We start from the raw sequence: 26,554 nt of genomic DNA, 5'->3' as shown, positions 1-26,554 counted from the left end.
ATAACCCAGCCACATATTGCTTTTTGTCTCTGCATTTTTTTCGTTTTAGCTTTTCAAAATATATTGTTGTCATTTATTAAATCAGTCATTCAAATAAACTATTTCTCAATGAGGAACAATCTTAATTAAGAATATGACATTTACCAACAGCACAATGAATGGGCTAAATTTGCTCTAATAAGAATATATCAGATTTTTGCCAATTTCACTGACTATTATAAAAAATAGGTTTAGAGATCGTTTGCAGCCATTAACTGCTTAAAAAATGTAAGAACACATCGAGTATAATTACACAGCCAGAGCAATTTTGTTTCAACAAAAGAAATCCACAATACTTCCACTATAGCACATTTTTCACTTGCAAAGTTTATTTTAATCTAACTTTACAACCTTTAATGGTAAGTTAATGACCGCACACGTCAGCGTGAGCTTCGGTGCCTCATTTATCGTTCCAGACATTGTTTTGCACAAGCGTGTGTTCCTCAGTTCATTGCAACAATGCCAGTTTTTGCGAATAGCCAGCTGGAGCAACTCTGGAAGTGGCAGGAAACCCCAGTACACTGGTTCTTAACTTCTACTTTGAGCTCTGCTGGAGAATTATTCAGCAAGCATGTCAACCAGGCTTCACACAAAGCTGATTATTGGCTATTTTCAGCCTTGCTTTGAAGTCAGGTCTCCACTCCTGACTTTGCAGCGGAATGAAGGGATTTTCATTGGAGTGAAATAGATTTTATAAAAATAATTCATAGATTTTTGAGTACCTCCTTTGAGTATGTGCTTGAAAAATATAGTCATTCAAAAGAGCCAGGGGTTGCAGAAAGAGAGTTCAGAATGATATAAGAGGCTAAAAAACACAGCTGACAGGAGATGAAAAATAATTCTAATATAGCGTGTTCTTCTACCCTTTCCTGCCAATCATTCTCTCCACTTCTGTTTATTAGATATGCGCCTTCAGCTTTCTGTGCTCCAGTAGAAGAGTGAGGAAATCGGCCAAAGTGAGAGTTCAAGTTGAAAATTGATTGGCGGGTTGGCCTGCTTCCCATTCCCTGTGCTGGGATTCTTTCTGTGGGCTGTGTTGTGTTGTGATCATGCACATGTTGTTTTCCTGCTGGCAGCTGGACTTACGTCATGTCCAATGGAAACACAAAATGAGCTTCCTGTTCAATGGTCAGAGAGCCAGTGCTCCCAGCTGCCTGGTCCCCGTTGAGACTGGTCTAACTGTCTGACCTGTGACCTTCTGGTATCACTGTCTGGGAAGAAAAAAGGCTGTTTTTAAAAAAAATATATTTTTATTTTTTTTACTTTTGTTTGAAGACTAGAAGAGAAACAATCTGCAGCTGCAGACAGGCAGAAAACAGCACTTTAAGATTAATCTGCATGGTATTGATTTTAATTTATGTATTTATGTCACTTAAAGAAAAACAACAATTGTCCAATCAAAACAGCCAGTCTATTGATTTCTTGTTAATCAGCTGATTGACTCATTGTTCCAGTTCTAGTGTTTACATTCGCTGTACACATCACACCCTCACATTTGCACTTAAATCATGCAGGTGATTTTCTGAGTACTGAGCTCTACAAAAAAGGCTTAACAATAAAAACACAAGAGCCATAGATTTAGTTTGGGATGTTCTTGCCTCGAGGGTCGCGTCCTTTTGTACCTCTGGGCTGCTTCCAGTGCTGTCGCTATTTTTAGATCGCTCTGGAAGTCCCGTTACGACCATTTGAAAGCAAAACCGAAATTCAGATTTGGTTTTAGTTTTAACACAGTGGAGAAGCTTAAGTACATATCCCACAGAGCACTCTAAAAAAGGGGGTTGAGACATTAACATGATCATACCTCACAGGATCAGTGGAAAGCAGCGTAATCCAAACAGATCCTGGCATTTCATGTTTTGACTCCTTCTGCCACACAAACTCCTGAGTGAGAGTTTATGCTGGATCTTGTCAACTGTCAGCCAACTCGATAGCTCACCATCGGTAATCAATGAACAAGAGTCGTTTGCACTCTTAAGCTTTCTCTTAAGCTTTTGTTAAATTACACCAAGCACTTCCTGTTTCCCAGGATACACTGGAAGACCATAATTAGGCCACCAGAGGATGTAGTAGCCATTTCCAACACAGTAGCTTGTGACGATGGTATTTTTGCGTGTATCAACAGATAAGGTTTCAATATTGCAATCATAAAACGATCCAGTGACCCAAAGTATCAAAACAGGACCTGTCAACAAGTTAGATAACAGACTCACGCTGCTGGCTTCTGGTATAATTGTGGGATTATTTGTGTCCATTGATGTGTGGCCATTAACAAACTGTTAACCAGGCATATCTGTAAGGCCACTAAACTATATTATTTTTGTGAGGCTAGGCATTTAATTGGTTTTTAATTATGATTTTGCCTTACAGCGATTTATAAAAACAAAACAATTAGGATAAAACAAATCCTCTTTTGCATTCATTTCCCTAACAATGCTTTTGTTTTGTTTGTCCTGGGTTTCTTTCCAGTTGTATTTTTTTTTCTTTCTTCATATTTCTGAAAGCTTAAACTCACTGGCTGATTAGTGCAGGTCAGGTCAAGATGATGGAAAAATAGCCTTTGGCCATCAAACCAACTGTTGTTGGGCTATCTGTAGCTTGCCCTGAGGCTGCCATGTAGGGTTCTTCAGGCATGCGAGTCCTCTGCCACCGGGGCTCTCTTTGCCCCTGTCTGCACCCTCAGACAGCCGGCTGGAGAGAGACTGGCCCTAACCCTGGAGTCAAAAACTTCCCAGCGGATGAATACAACCCTCCACCACCCTCAACTCTTTTTTCCCCCATTTAATTATTTAACCATTGTAATTGTTGTTGTGTTGTTCGCTAAAATTGAGCAGGCTGGCTTTTTCCCATGCATCCCAGAGTCAGTAGACACTTGATTTTCCTGTTGTATCATCACAAAATTAGATTTATAAGTTCTTTGTTTACCAGGAACTAAAGTCTTGACCTTTTATAGTTATATCTGGGTCGCTGGTTCGCTTTCTCACACGAATGCATTTAGTGAAACTCAGAGGTATGTGATATTTCAGCCCCAGCAGCTAATTTCTTCAGTACTGTTCACATGACAACAGGCTGCAGTGACTGACTGATTAGCTTTGTGCTGTTCTGAGGCAAATTATTCATTCTGATTAGTCTATTGCAGTTACCTTTGACCTTCATTTGTTTATTCATATTCTGCTCTTATAACCGAAGACCAGCATCTCTTTTTCCCCCCCTTCTCTGTCTAACTCACAGCTTTAGCCCTGTTTCCCAAGCTTATGAGTCACTGGCTGGTGTTTGATTCCTTTCCCCAGTTAGAGCGAGGAGCTGTGGCACAGTAGCTTGTGGTTGGATGAGCTCTAACCACATGTAATAAACCACCAGCTGAGAGGCGGAGAGGTGATGACAGCGATCTGTGTTTCTGTGGTTTCTGAGCAGATAATGGGTGCGTGAAAAGCAGACGCCACAAAGGCTCGCTGTTCTTGTGACAGGTCGTGTTTGCGGTTACATGTGACTGCGCTCAAGTGAGGCTGGATCAGGCGGCTACAGAGCATTTTATTGCTTATGCTTGATTTGTTTGTGACACTTTACAACACCCTCATTTTTGGTTCTTATAACACAGCCTTACATCCTGCTATGTAGCCTCGAGTCCTGATCTCTTCCCTGTGGAGTTCCTGGTCAGTGACACACCAAGAGACAGGAAAATGTGGGTGTGGACTTGACTGTGGGTGTGTGCGTGCCTGTGGCTGAGTATCTAAGCAGCCGCTCCCTTCTCTCCCATCCACCCAGTTTATGATTTTTTTCAGTGAATAGGTGAAGCAGGGACTCTGACCTCATTCATCCCATCACCTTATCCCTCTGGGCAAGCTCTGCACTTTCTGCCCTCCTTCCTCTCTCTCTGTATATTTCTTCTCATTTATCTATTCTCTGTGTGCTGATCATCCCCAGTGAGAGACAGAGGATAGACAGAGTTGTTTTTTGGGTTTGTTTTTTTTTAGCTTGGCTAATTGTATGTGATTACCTGTTTTGGGCTTCAGGAATGTTCAGACCTTGTCTCTGTCTGACTACGTCTACTACTATGAGCTTTTCTCTCTGTTTTGTTCGTTTCTCAACCCAAAATTTAGAGTTAATACTTTTTGTTGTTCTGTTGTCTGTTTAAAATCAATACAATTTGATTTAGGCCAGGGTGTAAACCATTAGTACCTAAGAGGCACGATTAAGTAATCATACTATTTTTACTGCTGTCAGCGTTAATCTGGTTAAAATGACGTTAACGCCATAACCGCATTAACGCGGCAAATCTCCGTTAGTGAGCTCGACCGCCCTGTGCATGGGGCTGCATGGCGTCAACGTGCTAGCACGGTTAGCTCGTTAACGTGTTAGCGCCGTCCAGCCCCACACACTGGGCGAGTTAGCGAGTTAGCACAGCACTAACTATTTTATATACAGTTTTCTTTATTTCATTACTTGTTCCCTGGCAGCTAAAATGATGATAAATCATGTGTCAACAGTTTGTTTTCTGGTCAAAATCCTTTTTTTTTCACACGGGTTGTAGCCTAATCTATAGTGAGTTATGCCATCACAGGATTTTGTGTCTTTATTAGACTCTTATATTGAGATAATGATCTAAGAGCTGTCTCTTTTTTGTTGCCATACACATGTTCACATCCCTGACCTTTAGCTGCTTTTAGAGAAATGTGCTGCTTTCAGCGCTACGTGAAGGACTTGCTGTTTTCCTGGTAATTATAGAAGCAGTAAACTGACTTTCTTTGCATCTTTTTCCCTTCTCTTTGTCAACCAAAGCAAATCATTTGACAATGTCTCCTCTGGCTCTTGAAAAATGATGAAGCACATGTTTCGGTGTTTTCTGACAGTCAGCTCTCCAGTCGAAAAGGATGGCTGGCCGTAGCAAACATTAAACAAAGTGGGCGTAGTCTTGTTTGAGAAGAAGCTGCGTCAGAAATTTCCCTGTTATTCCCACTTTTATAGTCCGTCTGTAAACGACCTAAACGACACACAGATTGTCTTATTCAGTTTCTGATCGTTTATTGTTGTTTCATCGAGAACAAAGAGCTTCTTGCTCTTGTGAAAGTGGTATTTTCCTCTCTGATACGCTGATATGGTATCAAAGTGCTTCTGGACACAAGTCCTGCAGCCATTTCAGTAACTCCTAGAGATTTATTTAAAATTGCCAGTCTAAATGAGGGGAGATAAAACCATACTTTTACTGTGGTCACCGTACTAATTTGCTTTATGGATACATTGAAAACGCTACGTAAACTAAACTTTGGGATTTTGTCAGCAAAGCAAATCCGTTGGATTGGATTTCTCTTTTCAGATTTTTATTCGGCATTCTTTGATTGACACATTTCTTCCTTATAGTGTCTCTAGACTGAATTACTGTTGCACAGCAGTTTATATTTCATTATAAATAAAGCTGCGTGGACATCTGCTTTCTGCACTGGACCCCATGAATTAGCCTCATGGCAGAATATTGGGTGAGGCAGTTCCTGCTTAATAATATTTTGGCTGGGATGAACATTTTTCTTTATATCTTTTTTTTTGTTTGGGGGGGGGAGTTGCTGAAAGAAGAGGATGAGAAGATTTATCGGTTTCCTGCTGTTCAGATCATCTGTGTGGATGTAGAGATTTATGAAAACAATCTGAAAGACGATTGCGGTTGCAGAGCGTTGTCAAATGTAGCTGTATATGATGGACTCTCTTTCTGTTGCTTAAAGTGAGGCAGGCTATGCAAGGATTAGATTAGGGCGATTGGTTATGGCTCCTAGAATGTGTCTGCAGCACAGTATCAGGGCCCTGTCTAACCTGGAGGCAAGGACAGACGAGGCCAGCCTGAGCCGGGCTGGAGGCGGCTGTGTGTGTGCGGTAAAATAGCATACTGCAAACTGTGTTTTTGTCTTGGGGACAGACTGTGCAGATAGAGGGGAAAAAAAGGCGAGAAAGAGAGAGAGGCTAGTGCTATGCCACCTGGCTCCAAGGCAGTCATCTGGTCTAATGGGGCTTGTGTGCAAGTGTGTGTGTGTTAGAGCGAGAGTGTGTCCTGTGGCTGTAGTTGAGCGGTCCAGTCTTCCATTAGTTTGCCTTGAAAAGCCCTTATGTTGCCCTCCTCTCTCTTTGTGTAAATCTCTCTCGCTCCTCTTTCTTGCCAGGATGCCGCCAGCAAACATGTGAGGGAGCGGGGATAAAAAAAAGGCAGTAAAGTGAATATTAAACAAATGACAGCGAAAGGGTCAAGCAAGCTGGCATGGTGTCATTTTGAGCAGTTTAGTTTTTTTTTCATTTAGCTCTGGTGGTTTCTTCTTTCCTCAAACCTCAAACTGCACCCCCGTACAGCTGAACTAAATTTAGTTTTCTTACAGCACTGAGTAATTACATATAAGTGTAACATCCACAGAGCGCTATTAGTGCTATTTTCTAGAGAAGTGAGAGTTGCTCAGGAAAAAAAAACATGTCCAATTCTGGTGAGTTGCAGGTTCAGCATTCATAGGACAATAATTTACTGCAGTTTCAATTTAAAAAGTCACTTTTAATTTGAAGGAATGACTGTGGCAATAATTATGTCCCATAACCTGATGGATCATTGCATACCACTCTGAGTTATTAAAAAAGAAGTTATATAACTAATGTAAGGCAAAAACATTTGACATGTTCAGTCAGTCAGTTGTGTGAGCGCCAAGACAGTAAATGTATCCGTTTTTGACATTCAGCAGAAATTGAACTATTAAAATAAACTGACGTCCTCGACTTCTCAGTGCTAACAAGACAGCAGTGAAACTGTCCTAGCTCATCCTCGTCTGAGCCAATCACGAGTGAAATGTCACCTTGTTGTAGCTGTAACTGCATCCCAGTGTCATTTTGAATGCTTTGAGCGACCATTTCCCCGAGCTTAGTGGAAATGGGATCAGCAGTTGGTGAGGTCTGCTGTACAGATTCTTTTTCCTTCTTTTTGTGCCTCAGTGTTGCTGGAGTTCCTGCTCATTGCTAATGGTGTTTACAGCTTCTTTGTATTTCCCATCTCCAGTGATTAGATGATGATTTATGTGATGATTTAGATTTGTGAACAGTGCAGTGACAACGTGTAAATATACAATCCTGGACATTGTGTCCCTGGAAGGTTCCATCAATACAAAATGCAAAAATACATGAAATACACGTACTTTCCCTCGTTCTCATCGAAAAATGTATCACTGATCAGCTCATAAATAAGTAATATGTAAAACTGATCAAGTTTGATCATTCTAGAAAATGTGAACTGAAAAAGCTGATTTTTGCTATAAAGAAGTGATTTTAATGTCTAGCTGCATCACACATCACAGCTCGACACTGAGCTCAAGGAGATCCACTGCCTCCTCCTTTATTCTGACTTCATCCACTAATCCCTCTCTTTCTCCATCCTCCTTTCCCTCCTTTCTTTCCATCTGAATATTTTTCCTCTTCCCTTCCTCCCCTTTTTCCTCCAGTTGCCATTTCTCTCACACATCCCTCTTTTCCCTCTTCATCTACACCTTCTACACCTACTGACTTCTCTCTTATTTTTCTCCATTCCCTTTTTCCTCTACTACAACTTAATTGTCTTGGATTGATTTCACCTTTTCCTCCCTTTTCTCCTCTTTTCTATTGCAATCTTCTCCCATTCTGTTCTGTTTCTCCCATTTCCTCGTCTTCTGTCCATCCATCTCTCGACCTTTATCCTCTTTCCTTTTATCCAGCCCTTTCTCTGCCCCTTCGTTCCTTTTCTCCTATCACCTCACGCTTGACCTCTTTACCCTCCCCCTACCTCTCCCTTCTCCTCTTTTATCTTCTCTCTGTCATCCATATCTCCTTTTATACCTTCAGCTTCTCTTTTCCACAGTCCCTTATCATCACCCCATCACTCCCTCTCTTTATCCTCTTATCTCTCTTTTCTCTCTCCTCTCTCTCCCCCACCTCTCACACTCACATCTTTCTCCTCTGATTGCTCTCCCCCTCTTCCCCTTATCATCATTATCTGTTCTCTCCATGCTCTCCTCTCCTCTCTGTCATCACTTACCTTCACTAAAAATAAATGCATGCTGTTAGTGTGTGTGTGTGTGTGTGTGTGTGTGTGTGTGTGTGTGTGTGTGTTGATGTTTGTGTATTTAATAGAATATGACAGATAAGAAGTGACACATGTTGTGTTGTTGCGTGACTCATTAATGCTAGCATTGTCAAAGTGCCCCCACCCACAGTTGTAGTAGATGTTTGTAGTTTATATTTGTAGTAAATGTTACTTTGAGCTTTTAAAAATGTAAAGGAATATTGCACAATGTTTCAGTACCACTAAGCCTTTATTTCCTTTTGTACAAAAGGAAATATTTATCAAGTATTTTTGGAGGGTTTGAGGTCATGTGGTCTGTTACTGTACATAATAACATATACATTATCTCTTCATATCCGTTTTAACTGGCAACAGAGAAAAACATTCAAAAATTCTGAAGATTAATTGATTTTATTGTTTAATTAAATCTAAATCCAGCACCACAGGTTCATTTTTAATTACAAACCTGCAAATTTAGCCTTTTCAACCTCATGTTTTTCTAAACAGTTTTCTCTTTCACATTTAAATTTTTTAGTAGGGCTTGAATGGTTTCTGCTAAAATATAATTTATTAGATGTGGTTATAATTGATCACATTCTTCTGCAGGATGAATGGATAATCAGTAAAAAAGTATTATAAAAGGACAAACTGAATGTGTGTGTGTGTGTGTGTGTGTGTGTGTGTGTATAAACAGAGCAGTAACTAGGTAGCTATAGCTTGACAACTCTATTTATAATACTGCCCATCTGTCTCTGTTACATTAGAAAATTAGTGTGCATGCATGTGTATTTGTGTGTGTGCACGCGCTGCTGTCTTGGCTTGCTGAAAGCCCGACATCTGCCCTACTGTCACCATACCCAGTGACACACAGTTCAATGCACACGAGTTCAGATCACGAGGCTGGACTGTGAGGACACTGTAGTAATTAGCAAAACTTTTAAATCTCGAGCATAAATAGAGGCGCCTGGGAGACATCTGGTTGTAGATGTAAATGAATTTTATAATGACGTCACACTGGAGTAGTTGACATTCTTTTCACAGTTTCTTATGACCTGATTCAGCTGTGTGTTCAATGTGAAAACCTACTTTTGACTCAAATGCAGCATTTTAGTTACTTAGAAGGAATTCATTTTAATATCAAGGTAGTTTTATACCTTTATTTTTTGTATTTTCTCCTAAAGTTTATTTAAAATTTAAAACCGTTAACAAATTTAAAGGAATGTTTTACCTCAAGACATTGTACCCAAATACATTGTAAGCGAGACAACAAATACATTACCTAAAAAGAAAGTATAAGAAAACCTCTGATAAAATCAAGTTGTTTAAAAGTTTCAAGCTAGGCTTGTGCAGCTGGAGGGGAGAAAAAATGGATCCATTCAGAGGTCTCATGAGTGTTTTTGTTGTAAACGGTCTGGATGGTAGATAATATGGTACACTATTTGTGATTTACATAGATTCTGTGGTTTGCAGCTACTTATTCTGTCACCTTTGCTTTCTTTTCCATTACCTAAAATCTCTTCGATAAATTGTTATGGTGCTCGCTGCAGTGTTACATTTTGGCTACAGATGACTGTTTATTATAGAATCCAGTTCCAATAAATCAAAGTGAAGATGATGCTTAACAGCTGAAGTAGCGGCAAGGAGCCAAAGGGGAGATGGGGCCGAAAGAAAGAAAGCATGAACAGAGTGAGGCAAAGGAGGAGGAGAAGTTGAATCCTCACCTCTTTGGCCCAGTACTAGTGAGGCACCGTGAGAAAATGTGTTGTTGTTTGCTTTGAATTGTGTTAGGAGCTGCAGTGTGAATGTGAGCATGAATGGATGTCTGTCTGTGTTAACCCTGCCATAGATGTGCTATCTGTCCAGGGGATCCATTGCCTCCTGTCCTATGACAGCTGCGATAAGCCCCATGTGACCCTGATCTTGATACATATTTAAGAGGATGGATGGATTTATTAAAGTAAAATACTTCACTCTGGAGACTTAGTATTGCACTCCTACAGAGTTGCCATCAAAGGCAATACATCATTTCAAGTGAGATCCTGAATGGTACACTTCTTGCGTCTTTAATAATGTGGGTCAAGCTAGTAATGCTGAGCACTACAGTTGCCACAGCGTTGGTAGGTTCAGATTTCTGTATCCTCCTTATCTGATAAAGACCCATGGCTTTTAAACCCCATTGCCTCTTTAACAGGGTTTAGGTTATAATGTGTAACTGTATACCATTCTAATCTTCCATCCCTTATCTCACACTTTATTGGCTGATCTTGTAGTCTTGAGAGTTTCAGAGTCTCTGTGTAGGTCATTGAACAATAACTGGCTAATTTAAATGTTGCTTATTTCCAGTGTGTGTCTCTGTGTGCCATGTTAGCTTTGCATGTGCCTGTTATGACGAGGAGGGGAAACGGGGACTTAAAACATTGTGTGAACAGTGTTAATTGGGGTGTCTACTGCCAGCTCCCTGCTGCTTTCCAAAAAGCTAGGGTTTTTTTCTTTTTGAACATGAATCATTTGTTACCGAGATGGACCAGGAAACTGCCGACTTGGAACGCTCATTTTGCTAACAGCCATGGGATATCCATCTGGGACTGAGAGCTGATTGATTTAATCAATCACAGCGTTCAGTGTGCTATAATAATTTGTGTACACCAGTCAGGAATGCCTTGAGGGATTTTCATTATATCTGGCACAAATGACCACTCGGATTCAAAGATGAAGCTATTAAAATTTGGTATTTAAAGGTGAAGGTCACTGTGACCTCATAAAACCACAACTGAAGAATTCATTCAGTGTTATCACAGCATTTCAGGATAAGTTAAAAATGATTAAGTGTTTTGGAATTTTATATCCAAATGGTCAAAGGTCAAGTCTGGATAGGCATGGATATGAAATGCCGTTTGAATGGTTGCTGTGGGCGTAAAACTGGGAGGTGGTATTTTTGTTACTATTTGGTCAGAGAAGTCCTGGTGTGTTGATTTGCTCCAGGATGATGGTGTTTATCACAAGTCTCAAAGCTGGGATTATCAGCTTCCATTGAAACATGGTCTGGTATTAGCGGATCCAGTTCTTTTCAGCAAAACACTTCCTTTTCAATCTGCACAGCACAGCAACTATAAACAATGAAGAGAGCGCGTGCATGCAAGCAAAGTTGTCATATCAACCTCCAGGCTGATCATTTTTGTGGTTTCTTTCAGCCAGTGTCGAAAATGAACATCAGATTCATTCATGCAAAAATGACTTCAGTGATCATGTTCATCATTCCAGTATAACTATTATCAAGAATCAGTGTAAAGATAAAGAAGATGAACAACAGATGTAGAATTTAAGAAACAATCTTTTAGCAACAGTTACCTTTGTGTGTGTTAATATACTCTGCAATCTCTGATTGAAAGGAGACTACAGCTGTGGTTTTGTTTCCTGCTGAGACCGTGTGCATGTGTGGGGTATGGATCTCGTTACCTAAGGTGCCCAGATATTAAATCATACTCACACACGCGCTCCTCGCAGCCTTCATATTGATTTATATTGACCCATGGTTGTGTGGTGGGCCGGTCGTTAAATTAACACACCGTTGGAGAAACTGATGACTCCACCAGACCACAAACTCAGCCAAGTGTGTGTGTGCGTGTGTGTGTGTATGAGAATAAAGGGTGAGGACAAAGAAAGTGCTCACCTGAGGTCATGCTCCTTTTCCGACACACACACCCTCCACCCCCTCTTTCTGGATGAGTGGATTGCCCACAGAATGACTTCCAGACCAGAAAGCTCAGCTCATTTCTTAGCTGAAGGATTGTGGGAAACGTTCCGGCTCCTCTGGGGAAAACTGAGCACTTTTACCTGCGCATTCATCTTCAGCGCATGTTAGCATGCCACGTCCCATTTATAACAAGCAGGATAAGAGCTAAGTGTCCTGGATATGAGAAAGTGGAACATGAGGGCTGGGATGTGCTGATAGGAAGCAGCGTGTTTGCTGCTTAGTTTAACAAGCGCTCTATGTCTTTCTTTAAGTTTAGGATTAGAGAAGCTTGGATAAGCAGAAAAACGTGTGTGGTGGATGGATGTTACTTACCTATAAACCTTAAATATGTGAATCTAAGCAGCTGATTGGGTCTTTGTTTTGCTAAAATATTAAAACTTCCTCTAGATCAGTGTATGCTGACCAACCCCCACCATTGGATATGAGTCGTCAACATAGAGGAATTCTTCCCAATAATTCTTTTAGATTATTTTATTTAAGCATCCATTCCAGTCCTGAAGAGGTAAAACACAACAAACACAGCAAATATTAGAGCGATGTCAAACTAACATTTTGCTAGCAGAATATTCTTTTTTTGTCCCATAATCTTTTCAAAACGCCTCAAATTTCTATTGCCACATCTCGAGGTTCACAACTCGAGGCTAGTAAATGTTAATGCAGAGTGCTGAATAAAACATTAATGACTTGCAATTTAAAGACATAATCCCCAGAGCTTTATTTATCCCTCTTCTTGAGTGGACGACAGTCTGTGAAGAAAATATTCCTCATTTTCAGACTGTTAACGTCTTTAGCGCCTTTAATCTGATTTCCTCGATCCTGCCGATGCCGCCGCATCAGCACCTTAATTATCTTAATGGGAATAACATGTTTAACAGTGAACGTTTGTACCCAGTTTGGTTGCTTTTCAGGACAAGTGAACGCCCCATTCAGGCGTCTTTTTATTAAACTGCTCAGGCCAAGGATCTCCACACATAGTTGCAGATTGCTGTGAATCAATCAGAACAGAAGGAATATTTATTTATTTCTTTTTTTGGTTGTGACTTTGGGTGTTTTACTCAGTGCAACAATCCTCATGTGTATGTTGAACAAAGTGGGATTTATTGGGGGTGTTTTTTCTTTCTCAGAGTTATTTATGTGTCTTTGTTCCATTATTGAACGCACCAGCTTTGCATAACTGGAACGCTTAATATTGTTTTTCACTGCAGCTTTTCACAGTAGGAAAATGCTTTTGATTTGGGATGCAACAAAATAAATCTAAGCTTATGAAAGGGTAAAAAAAAAAACCCTACAAACAAAATAACAAATCACCTCCATGATAACTGTTTAGATGACTTTTATTGGATAGAAAAATGACCAAAACGCATTGTTAAACAGGCATGGAACACGAATCGTTGTGCCATTTATCATCGTCAGCTTCGACTTTCACAGGGGGCAGAAAGAAAATAACGCATGTCCCTGACTAGGGATGGGTATTGATAAGATTTTAACGATTCCGATTCCATTTTCGATTCTGTTTAACGATTCGATTCCTTATCGATTCTCTTATCGATTCTTATTTTTAAAAAAGGAGAACACTAAGGTCGATTAGCTTAGAACTTTGTTTTACATCTTCTCTTTGAACAAGATAGAAATTTAGGAGTAACATGGCCTTACAAACCCAACAGTGGGATCTTAAGAGATCCACAGCCTACGGCTCTTCAATGGGGTGTCACAGGGTCCCCAGGAAAAAAAACGTATATGTAAAATAATAAAATAAATATTCTCCTGTAGCAATAACAAAGTTTAACATAAATTATTCTGTAGCAATTACACAAGAATATCCAGTAATGTCCCTGCCTACAATTAAACACATTCACTTACCAAAGTGAAATCGGGGGCATCTGCTGTGGCAAATGGGTGCAAGCCTTTGACCACAAACTTAGACACTGCTGGGTGACATTCGTCTATCCTGGCCTGAAAGGAGACGCTACCGGTAGACTGCAGCGAGAACTGCCAGCATCTGAGCCAGCCAGACTCTGTCTCTCTCATCATGGTTATCTAAATGCAACGCACAGTAATAGCAGGTTTTGTAATAAGGTAAATCGCGCTAACATAATATGCAATGCTAATTGATTAGTTACCTGCAGTATTAACGGGAGAGGACGTGGAAACGCTACCGCTGCTGCTGGGTTGAGCTTCGCTAGTCCGGAGCGGATCAAAAACACGACATTCGTTGAAAGCAATCGCGTGTTTTTTGAGCAAATGCTTTTGCATATTCGTAGTGTTTCCTCCCTTTGATGAAATCTCTACTTTGCAAGTATTGCACGTTGCCCTGTTGTCATCCTTTCTCATAAAGTGTAACCAAACTTTTGAGCGTTTGTGCCGCTCAGGCGCCGTGTTTCCTACTGGGTAAAAGACGCTACTCAACGTGATGACGTCATTCGGGGCGACTGGAATCGATAAGGGAATCGTTTTTAAAAGTGGCAAACGATTCCAAGGAATTGAAACAGTGGGAACCGGTTCTCAACAAGAACCGGTTTTCGATACCCATCCCTATCCCTGACTGGTAAAATAAGAGTTAAAAATAGCCAATGATTGACTTTCACTCATTGAACTAGCTTCCTGTCCCCCTCCCACAGCAGATGGTTATCGTGGCAATAAAATGACTGTGGCAGTTGGCCAGTGAGCAGAGAGACAGGTAGCAGGAGAAACCGTGAAACTGCTGTGATAGATAAGAAAAAGAGAGAGAGAGATCGAAATTGAGCAATGTGAGAGGAGCTGAGCTATAGTAAGTGTGTGTGTGTGTGTGTGTGTGTGTGTGTGTGTGTGTGTGTGTGTCAGTCAGGATATTAGATCATATCACAGCAGGACGAGTCCTGTCTGATCTCAACATGCAAACATGAACTCCACTGTTAACTTCCTTTCCTTCAGGTCGTGTGTGTGTGTGTGTGTGTGTATTTTGTGTTCCATCCTGTTGAGAATCAAATGTCCTCACAAGGACGCACAGATTTACAGGGTGGTGGCATTTTTGGCAATGGCCTTTGGGGGTTATTTTAAGGTCAGGTGATGAGAGATTCAGGGCACAGAAAAAAAGAGTAAATATGAGTTGCATCATCATCAGCTAGTAGAGGAGAAAAATGTCCAAATTATTTATCGGATTGGACTTCAAATTACTGTCCTAAAAGTTACAAAGCCCATCACTATGTTCTACATGGATCGATTTGGCAGTTTTACGTTGTTACGGATGGCCTTCCTGACACAAACCCAAAGAGGATCTGTGTCTCCAGCTACACTTTGGAGCCATTACATATAAAGATCAAAACTAGTGTGGAAAATATATACAGCAAAATATTGGCAAACACTTTCACCACTGGACAAATTGCCAGGCTTTTTAATGATATTTACTAATCTTTAAGACCCCTAAAATATTTGGTGTTATGAATATGAACACAGTGAATAGATCAAAAGAAAGGAGAGGATTTCTGCTTTCATACACAAAGTACCCCCCAAATATTTTATTGTATATTCATTCATTTATTTTTAATCATCAGCTGATTGTTTCTCATTCATTAAAAAAAGAACAAAACATCAACAGCAACAAAAAAAAAACCAGCTTAAAAATGAGAAAAGAGCGTTTTTGTCAAAGAATAGCCGAGATACTCAGTGCATTCAGCTTAATTATGCCGTTCTGACATCTCAAAATTCAGCAGTTTGAATCAACTTAAGATATTATATCTGCTTCATTTCTCATGAAATAACAAGGGAACAGGCACACCTGGCTATCAAACTGTTTGTCTGATTAATTGTGAGTCCGATTAAATGTGGGACTGTGTCTAAAAGTTGCTGTTATGACCAATTTGTTTAGTAAACTCCTCCTTGAATTAAAACTGAAAGTCTGTACTTCAATCACATCTTGATTGTTGGATTTAAAATCCTCAGTGGTGATGTGCAGGTGTTGTTTTCCAAGAAAGAACGCATCCAGAGTAGAAATGCTTCATGCTGTCAATAAGAGACGTCGGTATTTGTAAATGCTAACACTGCTGATGCTAATTTGCTATTCATGATTAATTTTTGGATTGCAGAACTTAAGAAGTATAATCCAAAACTTATGCTTCCATATCCAAGAGTAAAGCAAAAACATGTAAAGTTGCGACCCTGTCAACCTTGACTAAAACCTCATTGACATAAATGGCTTTGGTAAATAGTGCACATAGAACTTTTGAGACCTTTTTAGCTCATTTCATGTTCTGAACCATTAAAATTCCACTTCAGAAACCGTCATCTTTCCAGTTTTGTGCTTTTTGTTCAGTGTTTCAATGTTCAGTTTTCTGTGAAACATGAAAGTCTGATGTGTCGCTGCCAAGTTAATGTGCGTTAAGTGCAGAGAAGCAGATCAGGAACACCCAGCGTCTGCAGAGGAGTTATATGGCTGTGACTCAGAGAAACATTCGGACGAGGCGTTGCTCTACCGTGTAATTTATTTCACAACAGTGTGTCATCAGGCTGAAGGTCGAAGCTTTGAGTTGTAATGTGGAGGTCCAAGTGAGTCCTCACAAATATAGTAATTGGAGCACATTGAAGGTGCAGCAGCAGAACATATTTGAGCTTTTCCACCCACTCTGTTTACTGAGCTTATACATCACGCTGTGTGTGTGAACACACACACACACACACACACGTATACACTCGCATGCACAAATTAGGTCGAGTGGGTTGCTGATTAGGCTGTGGTGATTTGGCACAATCACTACAATTTGTGTTATTAATTTAAGAGTTACCACATGTCACACACCTGAGTCAACACAAGCAAGCATACATTTTTAACAAAAACGCTGAAAGGTGCAGATCAATGCATGCGCACAAGCGGACACACACATGCACATTCACACTTGCTCACAGTTGACACGATTTACTTGAATCCATTAAAGCTGAATTTACATAATACTGTCTCTGCTTAACTGCCTCTGCAGGGACACACACACACACACACACACACACACACACACACACACACACACACACACACACACACACACACACACACACACACACGACAGTAGTTTTTGTGTAGTGGCTGCTGCAAGGTCATCCACACTGCAGTATACATGCATGTGTGTGTGCCTGTGTGTGTGTGTGTGTGCGCGTGTGTGTTCTTCCCTGCAGGCAGAACACACATTATTGCTCTAATTAAGACACTCTGTCTCCGTATGTGCTGGTCTGGGATCAGCTGTCAGGTGCCAGCTGGCTGTGATATTTATGGTCCGAGGTTTTAACAAAAGCTGCTCTCAGACCAGCTGAAGTCTGCAAGCAAAATTGTTGATCTAGCTGTTGCTGCTTTGGATGACTGGTGCTCATGTTGCACTGCGATTTTCTGTGATGTTATTCGTCTCAAATTGGTCTCACACTGTTGAATTTGTCATTTCTGAAGACTAAAGGTCATAATTTATACTTGCACTCATACATATACTTGCAGTATATGTGATGTATATTTTTTTGATGCTTAATAATGAATAACATAGTGTGGGTGGCCCAAAACTCGTCATATTTTTGACTAAATCTCGCTGTGTGTGTCATGTTCAGCTGACATTTAGCTAGTAAGAGAGATGTTTAACCTACCACTTTCATCCTCCTCTGTCTGTGTCCCACTCATAAAGGTTTTCATTTCAAAATGTATGTTTAAAAGAAAAAGGAAAAAAAGAAACTAGTAATATTAAACTATTGTCACACCTTATTAACTGCATCCAGAGGGAGATGGTGGTTTATAAAAGATTAGATTATAGCCAATCTACAACACATGCATTTCATAGTTTTGCAAATATCTAATTACATCGCATTGCAGCAGCAGTTTTATGCAGTCACACATGGATTGAGGAAGAAAGCTGATTTAATTTACGTCGAGCATGGCATGGTTGTTGGTGCCAGACAAACTGGTACGATTATTTCGTAAACTACTGGTCTACTGGGAATTCTCCACACAGCCATCTCTAGTTTACAGAGAAAAAGAGAAAATATTCAGGGAGTGTGTTCAAAAATGCCCTTTTGGTGTCAGAGGAGAGTAGTCAAACTGCTTCGAGCTGATAGGAAGGTAACAGTAACTCAAATATCCACTTGTTACAATCAGGTTATCAAACCTTGAAGCAGATGGACTACAGGAGCAGACAACCACACCTGGTCCTACAAGAACAGGAAATCTTGGCTACAGTTATCACAGCCTCATCAAAATTGGACAACAGAGGATCAGAAAACCTCGCCTGGTTTGATGAATCATTCAGATGTTAAGATCTGCAGCGACTATGTGATGCTATCATGTCAACACAGACCACAATCTCTGTGAAATGTTCCAGCACGCTGTTGAATGTATGCTGGCTGTAAAGGCAAAATACTAGCAGGGTGTAATTAATGACTGGTGAGTGTATGTTTGACAAGAAATGGAGAAAGGTGTAAATGCCTCCTTTAACAAAATGCACTCCAACTAAAGTTTCTTTCCATTTTCTCTCTTTTCTCCTTTGATCTACCTTTTGTGGATTAAGTACAGCTGTATAATATTTGCTGCCTCTGGTTTCAGGAGATTGTGATGGAATATATGTCTCTGGTTGTTTCTGCAGTGCTGTTCTCCCCCTTGTTCAGAGCAAATGAATTATATGTTTAAAAAATGTGTAAATGTTTTCTAGGAAGTTTTGTTTTTCTTTCTGCTGCAGCTTGTGGCCTAATTGCATCATAACCAGTGTCACAACAAGCATTTACAAGTATTTAAAAAAGAAATAAAAGAAAAGTTCTAATTAAATGTAACATGTCTAATGTGAATATTATTAGAGGCTTTGAAATCCTAGAAAGAGGACATAGTTTTTAGCTTTAAATCCAAATACTCTCAGTATGTTTTAATGTGGAAAACCACATTAGATGAGACGGTGCTTCTGTTGGCCCATCTGTTTCAGCTCAGCACTTTAACAGTTTTTTTTGTGTGTTTAATGCTGCTTTAAGTCCACATGAATGAAGTCCATTAGAGCTGTTGCTGAAAATGGCTGTATGTGTTTCCAGGTCTGACGACAGAGGGCCTGTATCGCGTCAGTGGGAACAAGACAGACCAGGACAACATTCAGAAACAGTTTGATCAAGGTAAAACACTCATCTGCTCAGACACATGCTTGTAGTGGTAATAGACCTATGAATACATATTTAACTATTAAGAAATCGGAAGAAAGAGCGTGCATAGCTGGATTTTCAAAGCATGGAGGCAAACAGTCTTTATTAGTTTCACAGAATGTGTTTCAAAATTATTTTCCCATAAACTTAAATCGTGCCGTTATAAGAACCTGGGAGTTCTTTGGAAAACATTTCCAGAATCAAGCAGCACATGTCATGGTCCTGGGTCGTGTGACCCAGTGTGTTATGCTTAACCTATTTTGATGTTTATTGTTTGCTTAGGTTCTTTAAGGTAGTCCAGTCCTTTTTGTAATTATGTTACCCTTGCATTACGTCTCCCTTGCCCTTCGTGTGTTTATGTCTGTGTGTCTTGTACTGTCAAGTTCATGCTGTCAGTTATGTCACCTCCCCCTGTACTACGTCTCCCCGGTTCATGTCTCATGTTTCCTGTTTTACTTTGAAGGCCTGCATTCACTGTCTGTGTATTCAGCTCACTCCTCCTGTCCTGTCGTTAAGTTCATGTGTGTCAGCTGCGTTCCCATGTGTGGCCACTTCCCCTGATCATCCCTCATGTGTATTTAGTCTCTGTGTTTCTTACAGTCTGTGTCGCGTCGTCTGTGTTCCCACCCTCCGTGTTTCCATGCCTGGTCTGTTGTCTTCCAAGCCATAGCCTCACCATAGTTTGTTCCCAGTTTAGGTTTTTGTTTAGCCACGCCATCCCTGCTGTATTTGCACACCTTGTTTTCAGCCATAATAAAGGCTCGCCTTCTGTTAAAGCTCACTCCCGTCTGTTCACTTGTGTACGCACCTTGGTCCATTACACGCATTCTCCACTCGGTCCGTCACAGCGGACCGTGACAGCACATGTGTGATGTGTGCAATATATTTAACCCACAGAGAAAACTCCAAAAGACCGATTCCAAACCTGACCACGCAGCAGAAGTGCTTAAAGAGAAACACATGCCCTGTGGAGTACAGTCGAAACTTCTCATGATGGTTGGGGAGCTGCCAAACGGGCTGTTAGTATAAATAAAGTCACCACAGGCAGAAATCACCAGCACATGGTCAGCAGCGTCAGGCATTTTACAGCCAGGTGCTGAAATATGGAGACTTGACTGAGATGAAGCGTGCAATGATTATTGAATCATTTCTGCATTTCTTATTTTTTTTCTGCGTTCTGTTTCTTCTGGTCCTCTGTTCAGGAGAAGAGCTCGAGCATATTCTTGGTTATTCTATGATTATTTCATATTAAAAAACATTTTTAATATGAAAGATGATGTGTATCTGAGGCTGAGGCTTTGGTGGCTGCCACCATTTTTTTGTTTTGAAATTCCTTCCTTTCCTCACCTCCTTCACTCGACTCCTCCTTTCCCACCCTGTCCTTCCTAAATTCATTTGTGCATTTCCTGTTGTTTATATCCCTCCGTTGCTCAATGCTCTCCATTTCCTTCAAGTGTTTCTAGCTCAGCGTGTTTGTCAGCATGCGTTCAGATTCACTGTGACAGCTGTCGTGTTACCTTAGGGCTCTGTCCTCTTTCTCACCGTTTCTCCTCCCTCCAAATGTCATTTGGCTGTTGCCGAGTGTCATAACAGCAAGTAATACGCATTTTTCTTTCTCCACGTATTCCTTTGAACTGTCATTACAGAGTATTTTTACCCTGGGTTAATGAGAAAGCTGATCGATTTGGACCCAACCCACTTTTTTTTCTCCTCTGATTTGTGAATGAAACAGAAAGTAAAACGTGATGGAGCTGAAGCATCCATTCTCCCTCATCAGAAATAATAGAGCAAGAAAAAGCTTTCATGAGCTGGCTGTGTATTCTGTTCCAGTCCCGCTGCTCCATCAGAGAAACACTCGGCCCTCTGTGCCTCCAGACACACTCATGATAACCTCTGTTAGCTGTGATCAGAGAGGAGCTCTGTTCTCCTGCTCAGACACAAAAACTGAGCTGTGGGCCTCACTGCTGCATCACCACAACTGACAGGCTCTTTAATATCCTTTCAAACTGAAACATTGACCCAGCTAAATCCTGTTTGACTCGTATGTGAGGACACGAGTGCAGGTTATTGGTCCTGGATCCACAAATCTGCTCCACACTCAGGCTTAACATGCATATAACAGGCTTATACATCTGTGTGGCTGCAAGTGTCTCTGGGATGTAATTTTGCCATCTGTTCCCCCTAACCATTGAATATGTAGCCATAGGTGTCCAGATGACCTCCCTCCATTTCAAACGATGGTCATCTAGTCCAGAAAAGCAGTTCGTATCGAGTTTGTGTCATTGCTAAGCGCTGAGCTTAAAAGCTGAGTGTTCAAAGGAAGGATACTTTGGTTAACTAATAACAAGCTGCTAGCACATTTTGTTTTTTAGCGTTCTTTAACAGACGCCGAAACATGAACCATAGCCAGCTCCTCTGAAATACTCAAATAAATGCCTCTCAATGTCTTCTACCCATTTGTCACATAACATGTTACATATTTATTTTCATGCTTTGCAGTGCAGAAGTATGCTACATATAATTTGTATTTGAAGTGACTTACTAAAATGTTATTGCACGAATAGTCTTTTGTTAAAGCAAAAACACCAATACACCTTTTCAGGTTCATATATGTACACTGGTAATGTTGTGCTGACCCGAGACTGTGGGATTGATCTTGAGCAGCTTGCAATGATGACAGGTGAAGTATCCATTAGCAACGTCTGGCAGATGGTACTAAGTAGGGCTGCACGATTAATCGTTAGAAAATCGCGATCTCGATTCATACTTATGTGCGATCTCATTTCCAAATGACAACGATTTAAAAAAAGAAAAGAAAAAAAAAGACGACGACGTCCCGGCATTTTGATCCGGGATGTAATCTGCATGAAAACAAGCGCTCACTCTTCCTGCTCAACAAACGACAAGGGCGGAGCCTTATACCACGTGATACAGAAGCTGTGCCGTGTGATGCTAACATTAGCAGGGAAAAAACAACGGAGAGCACGTCAGGGATGACGAGAAAGTGACAGGAGAAAATCCGTCCCGGTCAACCACCCAAACATCAATAACGGGAACCTTATACAGCGCTTCCCTATACCCGTCGACCTCCCGCAGGCACAAAGAAATTACGGAGGCTATCACTTATCACCTGACCAAAGATATGGCTCCCATCAACACTGTGCAAAACGAGGGATTTAGGAAAATGATCAACACCCTAGACAAACGCTACACAGTGCCGTCCCGCAACTATTTTTCTATTGTTGCACTACCTGCTCTATACACGCAGCGTCGAGCAACGGTGGAGACGGAATTTCAAGCAGTACAACATTTTGCGGCAACGACAAAACGTGAGACATTTGTTGTTTTTATGTTTATTTATTGTTTTTATGTTCAGTCTCAACTGTTACGAAGTTGATGTGCAGTTAATAAGTGCAATAAATATTTATACTGGAAAAGAAAATCGTGAGAGAATCGTGATCTCAATTCTAAGCCAAAAAATCGTGATTCTCATTTTATGCGAAATCGTGTAGCCCTAGTACTAAGGTCAACTAATCTCAGGCGATTGAATCAACAACCAGTTCCACTTAAAAAAATAAAGTAATGACATTGACTGACAAATGACAGGGTGATAAATACAGGTTATCTAACCACAGCCTTACCTCAGCAATCAGTCGGTCGCTACTATACATTCCATACAGACGCTACCATGCAGTCCCTCTACCACTTTTTAAATTACAATATTCTAATAGGTTATAATGGATTTTTACTCCAGTGATGCCAGATACTGTTGTTGTTTTTGCTCGTAATCATGAACAGTTTCCCTTCCAGAAAAACAACAAGTTATGCTACACGTGAATAAATTTGAATGACATTACACTCGAGGGAACTAGATCAGAATATTATAATAAGATATTCAGACATGCATATTTAAATGACATTGCATTGTATATGGGGGTGCTTTGCTGTTTCCCTTTATTGTGTAGAAAAGATCAAATGGGAAGGATGTGATTTATACTTTTTAAGAACAGGGCTGGAGAACTGTGTTGGAAGTTTTCTGTGCAGAAAAATGTAATTTGATGCTACAACAGCAAGGAAAAGAACAAATGTGCTGAGCACAGTGACAAAGGGTTTAAGGAGAGTGCTTTAACTGTTTGTGAGGTCCTAAAGGGAGACTTTAGAGGACAGTGAGTTTGAACGTATTAACCAGAAGCTGCGTGTGGGTGGAGTTGTTTTGCTGTTTTCCTGTTTGTGATGCAGAGGATGAAACGAATGCTACAGAACAAGCTTCAGAAACAGAGTGACCTTGCGAATCTGCTGTTGAGCCTCTTTTCTCTCTCTCCCTCCCTCTCCCTGTAGATCACAGTATTGACTTTGTGGCGATGGATGTGGCGGTGAATGCCGTTGCTGGAGCGCTGAAGGCTTTCTTTGCTGACCTGCCCGATCCGCTGATCCCCTACAGCCTGCACCCAGAGCTGGTGGAGGCCGCAAGTAAGAATGAACACACACCCTAGTCATGAACTGCAATTTTGTAAGCCCTGATAGCAAAAACACCCAGACAGACACATTAAAAACTTGGTGCAACTTTTAAGTTAAAGGAATTGTTAAACACGTAGGAAATGATGTAATTATGTTAAACAGAGTCAAAACAGTGAATGGAGGGTTAGGTTCACTGGGCGGCAGCATGCTGGAATATTCCTTTACCCGCTTACAACTCAAATGTGATACATTAGAGTAAAATGACACCATAGCTTCAAAATAAACAAGAAGCACTATACCTACACCCCTAAAAAGTTTGATCAGCATTGCTTCAAACTTTTGAGTTATTGTGCTATTGCGAATAACATAAAGTCGTACCACGATAAAGGCACATGCATGCAGCTAAAAAATGAAGAAGTTAAGAGGAGACTGGAGAAACACCCTTTAACCATGTAATGAGTGTTGATGTTGCATAGTTTTCCCACCAGAGGCCTGCAGAATTAAATTGCCAAATATCAGTATCGGCCTTAACAGTCCTCAGTCCAATCAGTCAGGCTCTACTTTTAACCTCTTGTCTGCTGTAGCAGCTGGCCTTAATGCTGCAGAAGTTTAGTTGTTTCCACATGCTCAGAGCTTTGAGTCACATCATTCACTTTTAAGAGGCTTTTTCAGGCCTAGGATGCTGTCAGACATCCTGCGTATGTGTGTGTGTGTCGCTTGTGTGTCTATAATGCTGAAACCATCAGGCTGACTCCAGCAGATTAGCGAGCCAAAATTAAACACAAGGAGAACTGTAAAAAGTCTCATAGACTGACAGAAGAAGAAATCTGGAGGGTGGTGCTGGTTTTTCTTCTCTAGAAAATGACTCGTATAGAGCAGGAACCAGGGCTTCTGGTCAGCATCTCTCATGGGAAACTTCAGAATTTATATACAAATTAATGACCAGGAAAATAACTGATAGTTGGTAAAGGAATCGTTTAAATCAGCTCTTCTTCTCTGACTTTCTCTTTCTATCTTTTTGCTCCTTACGTGACTAAGGTCTAGTTTGAGGTGCCTCTTTCCTGTCTGTTTCTTTAAACTTGGAGCAGTTAAACACGACAGTACGTTTCCATCAGGAGGGTAACCAACTTGTCGAGCAGGTTTGACACCAGTGTACTTATCCTGGAGCCTGAATCAGGCTTTTGTTGTTGCTGGTTTCAGGTCATGTTGAATAGATGTGATAACAGAGTGAATCAAGACACATGGAAAAGTTTCAAACATTGTAATCAGAGAAGGAAAAAAGAGACTGTGAACATAAACAATGGCATACAATACATATACCTGTAAATAAGCACTTAGCCTTTGCAGTTTTGCCTGGATCAGCTTCAAACTGCTGCACTAATTTCTCATGTAATGGAAACTGTGTTAGTTTTTCTAGTCAGTTCTAAAGTTGATTTTGGCTTTCTGCCTTTTCTGTTCAGCATATTTTTAATAATCCTTTTATTTATTTTCATTCCGTGACAACAATAACAACGACAATAGCTTCCTGTAGCAGCAGCAGGGTCTTTTCCCGATGGGGATCATCAAAGCTTCGCCTAAACACATGTGCACACTGAGCTTTATCGCCTTATTGAACCAAATACATTGTGAGATGCTGTCAGGCTGATATATATTTAATAAAAGCTGGAGTCGGTCGTTATATCGGTCCCGTGGTGTACTGTGTCGAGCTGTGACTGCATTCATTTAACGACCTTTAACCTCTTCCAGCCATTAGAGGGTCAAAGGCTCCCGTTGGCTCCTCGTTAGGATGATTGATGGCGTGCAGGATGAATAAATCTGTGCATTGGTACACGTTGGCCTTTACGTTTGTGTCTACAAATATAAATGGCGTCCTGCTGGTCCTGGAATGTCTGGAATATCCTGGAGAATATTCCAGATAGGACAGGCAGGGGTTTTGTTGAAGCGGCCTTGTTATGACAATCCAAAGGTAGAAGCTCTTATTTCACATCTGCTCTTTAAATATTTAATAAGTAAGTGGAGCGTTTCAGCTCCATTGAGCATTCGCCGGCAGGAAAGTGATGCTTTCCCTGGAGAGGCTGTGGAATACTGAAGAATTTAACAGACAAATTACCTTCTAGGAATATAGCAGGATCTTTCTTGTTACTTGGTAATGTTTTGTTTTTTGTTTTTTCCCCCGATCAAATTTAACATTTAACTAAACCAAATAAGGGTCTGATGCTAAATCCGATTACTTTTTTTTGTTTTTAAAGTCACACTTTCCCAGACTGTTCTCTTTTAACGACGCAGTCAAGAATCCAAAGATATGCATCATGTGGCGAACAAACACACTGTGTCTTTCCAATTAGGAATTTTGTGGGAAAGGGCAAAGAAGCGGGGCATCCTGAAGCCTAATGTTTAAGGCATACAGATGTTCTGTGTAGTTGTGTGTTCCAGCTGAGGACCTGTGCTATACGTCATCCCCTTTTCTCTTCCTCCCGTCTACCCAAATGATTTATCAACATTTCCTCCTGCTGTGCAGAAAGGGAAGTTCATTTGTATCCAGAGTTCTCAGGTTCTTCCTCTTTGGCATCCTATCAAAGAGTTTTTAGAAAATCACCATCATCCTAATGAAACATTTTTTCACAAGTCCCTTTAATTGCAGTTTAATTTACTCAATAATAATACACACTTTTGTCTGACACATTGTCAGAAAAACAGAAGATAAGCTTATTGCCTTACACTTTACGGTAATGATGCCTGATGATGAGTACAGTCGTACTCCAAAGACATGTTGTGATCCAAGGGAAGCCTTACAGCCTCACTAACATACACCCCTCAGGCTTCATACAGCACAGCCCTCGCAGTCTTATCAGTCTCTAAACTGTCATACGTTCTCAACTGATTGGTCTTATACTTGGTTATATAATAGCAATAATAATTTGTCTCTGTTTCTTTGAATTGCCATTGTTAATGACATGTCTTTGCAGACGAATCAGTTTGGCAGCTCTGTGGCGTGAACTTATCAGGTATCAGACAAATTGCTGATATTTGATTTCCTAATAGCAAATGAATCCGTAGATGCTTGTGCAGCTAATCAGTCTACTGTGACTGATCTTTTCAACTTTGCTGAAGTCTGAAAGTCAAAAAATGAG

At 40.6% G+C, this 26,554-nt stretch overlaps 1 protein-coding gene across 2 annotated transcripts in view; it reads left to right on the top strand.

Annotated features, from left to right (window-relative positions):
- arhgap5 (Rho GTPase activating protein 5) overlaps nt 1-26,554 on the top strand; it is a 57,921-nt gene that overhangs the window by 24,008 nt on the left and 7,359 nt on the right. For both annotated transcript variants that reach the window (XM_085440667.1, XM_085440666.1), the window contains exons 4-5: nt 18,861-18,938; nt 23,304-23,435. In XM_085440667.1, coding sequence (XP_085296793.1) covers nt 18,861-18,938; nt 23,304-23,435 — 210 coding nt within the window. The remainder of the gene's footprint in view (nt 1-18,860; nt 18,939-23,303; nt 23,436-26,554) is intronic.

The sequence above is a fragment of the Copadichromis virginalis genome, linkage group LG19 (assembly GCF_057382275.1).
Source record: "Copadichromis virginalis isolate Kocher_CV1m ecotype Utaka linkage group LG19, C_Virginalis_male_GT1.1, whole genome shotgun sequence".
In the NCBI taxonomy this organism is placed as follows: domain Eukaryota; kingdom Metazoa; phylum Chordata; class Actinopteri; order Cichliformes; family Cichlidae; genus Copadichromis; species Copadichromis virginalis.
The sequence above is the reverse complement of the archived record's forward strand: the minus strand, read 5'-3'. Positions and strand labels throughout refer to the sequence as shown.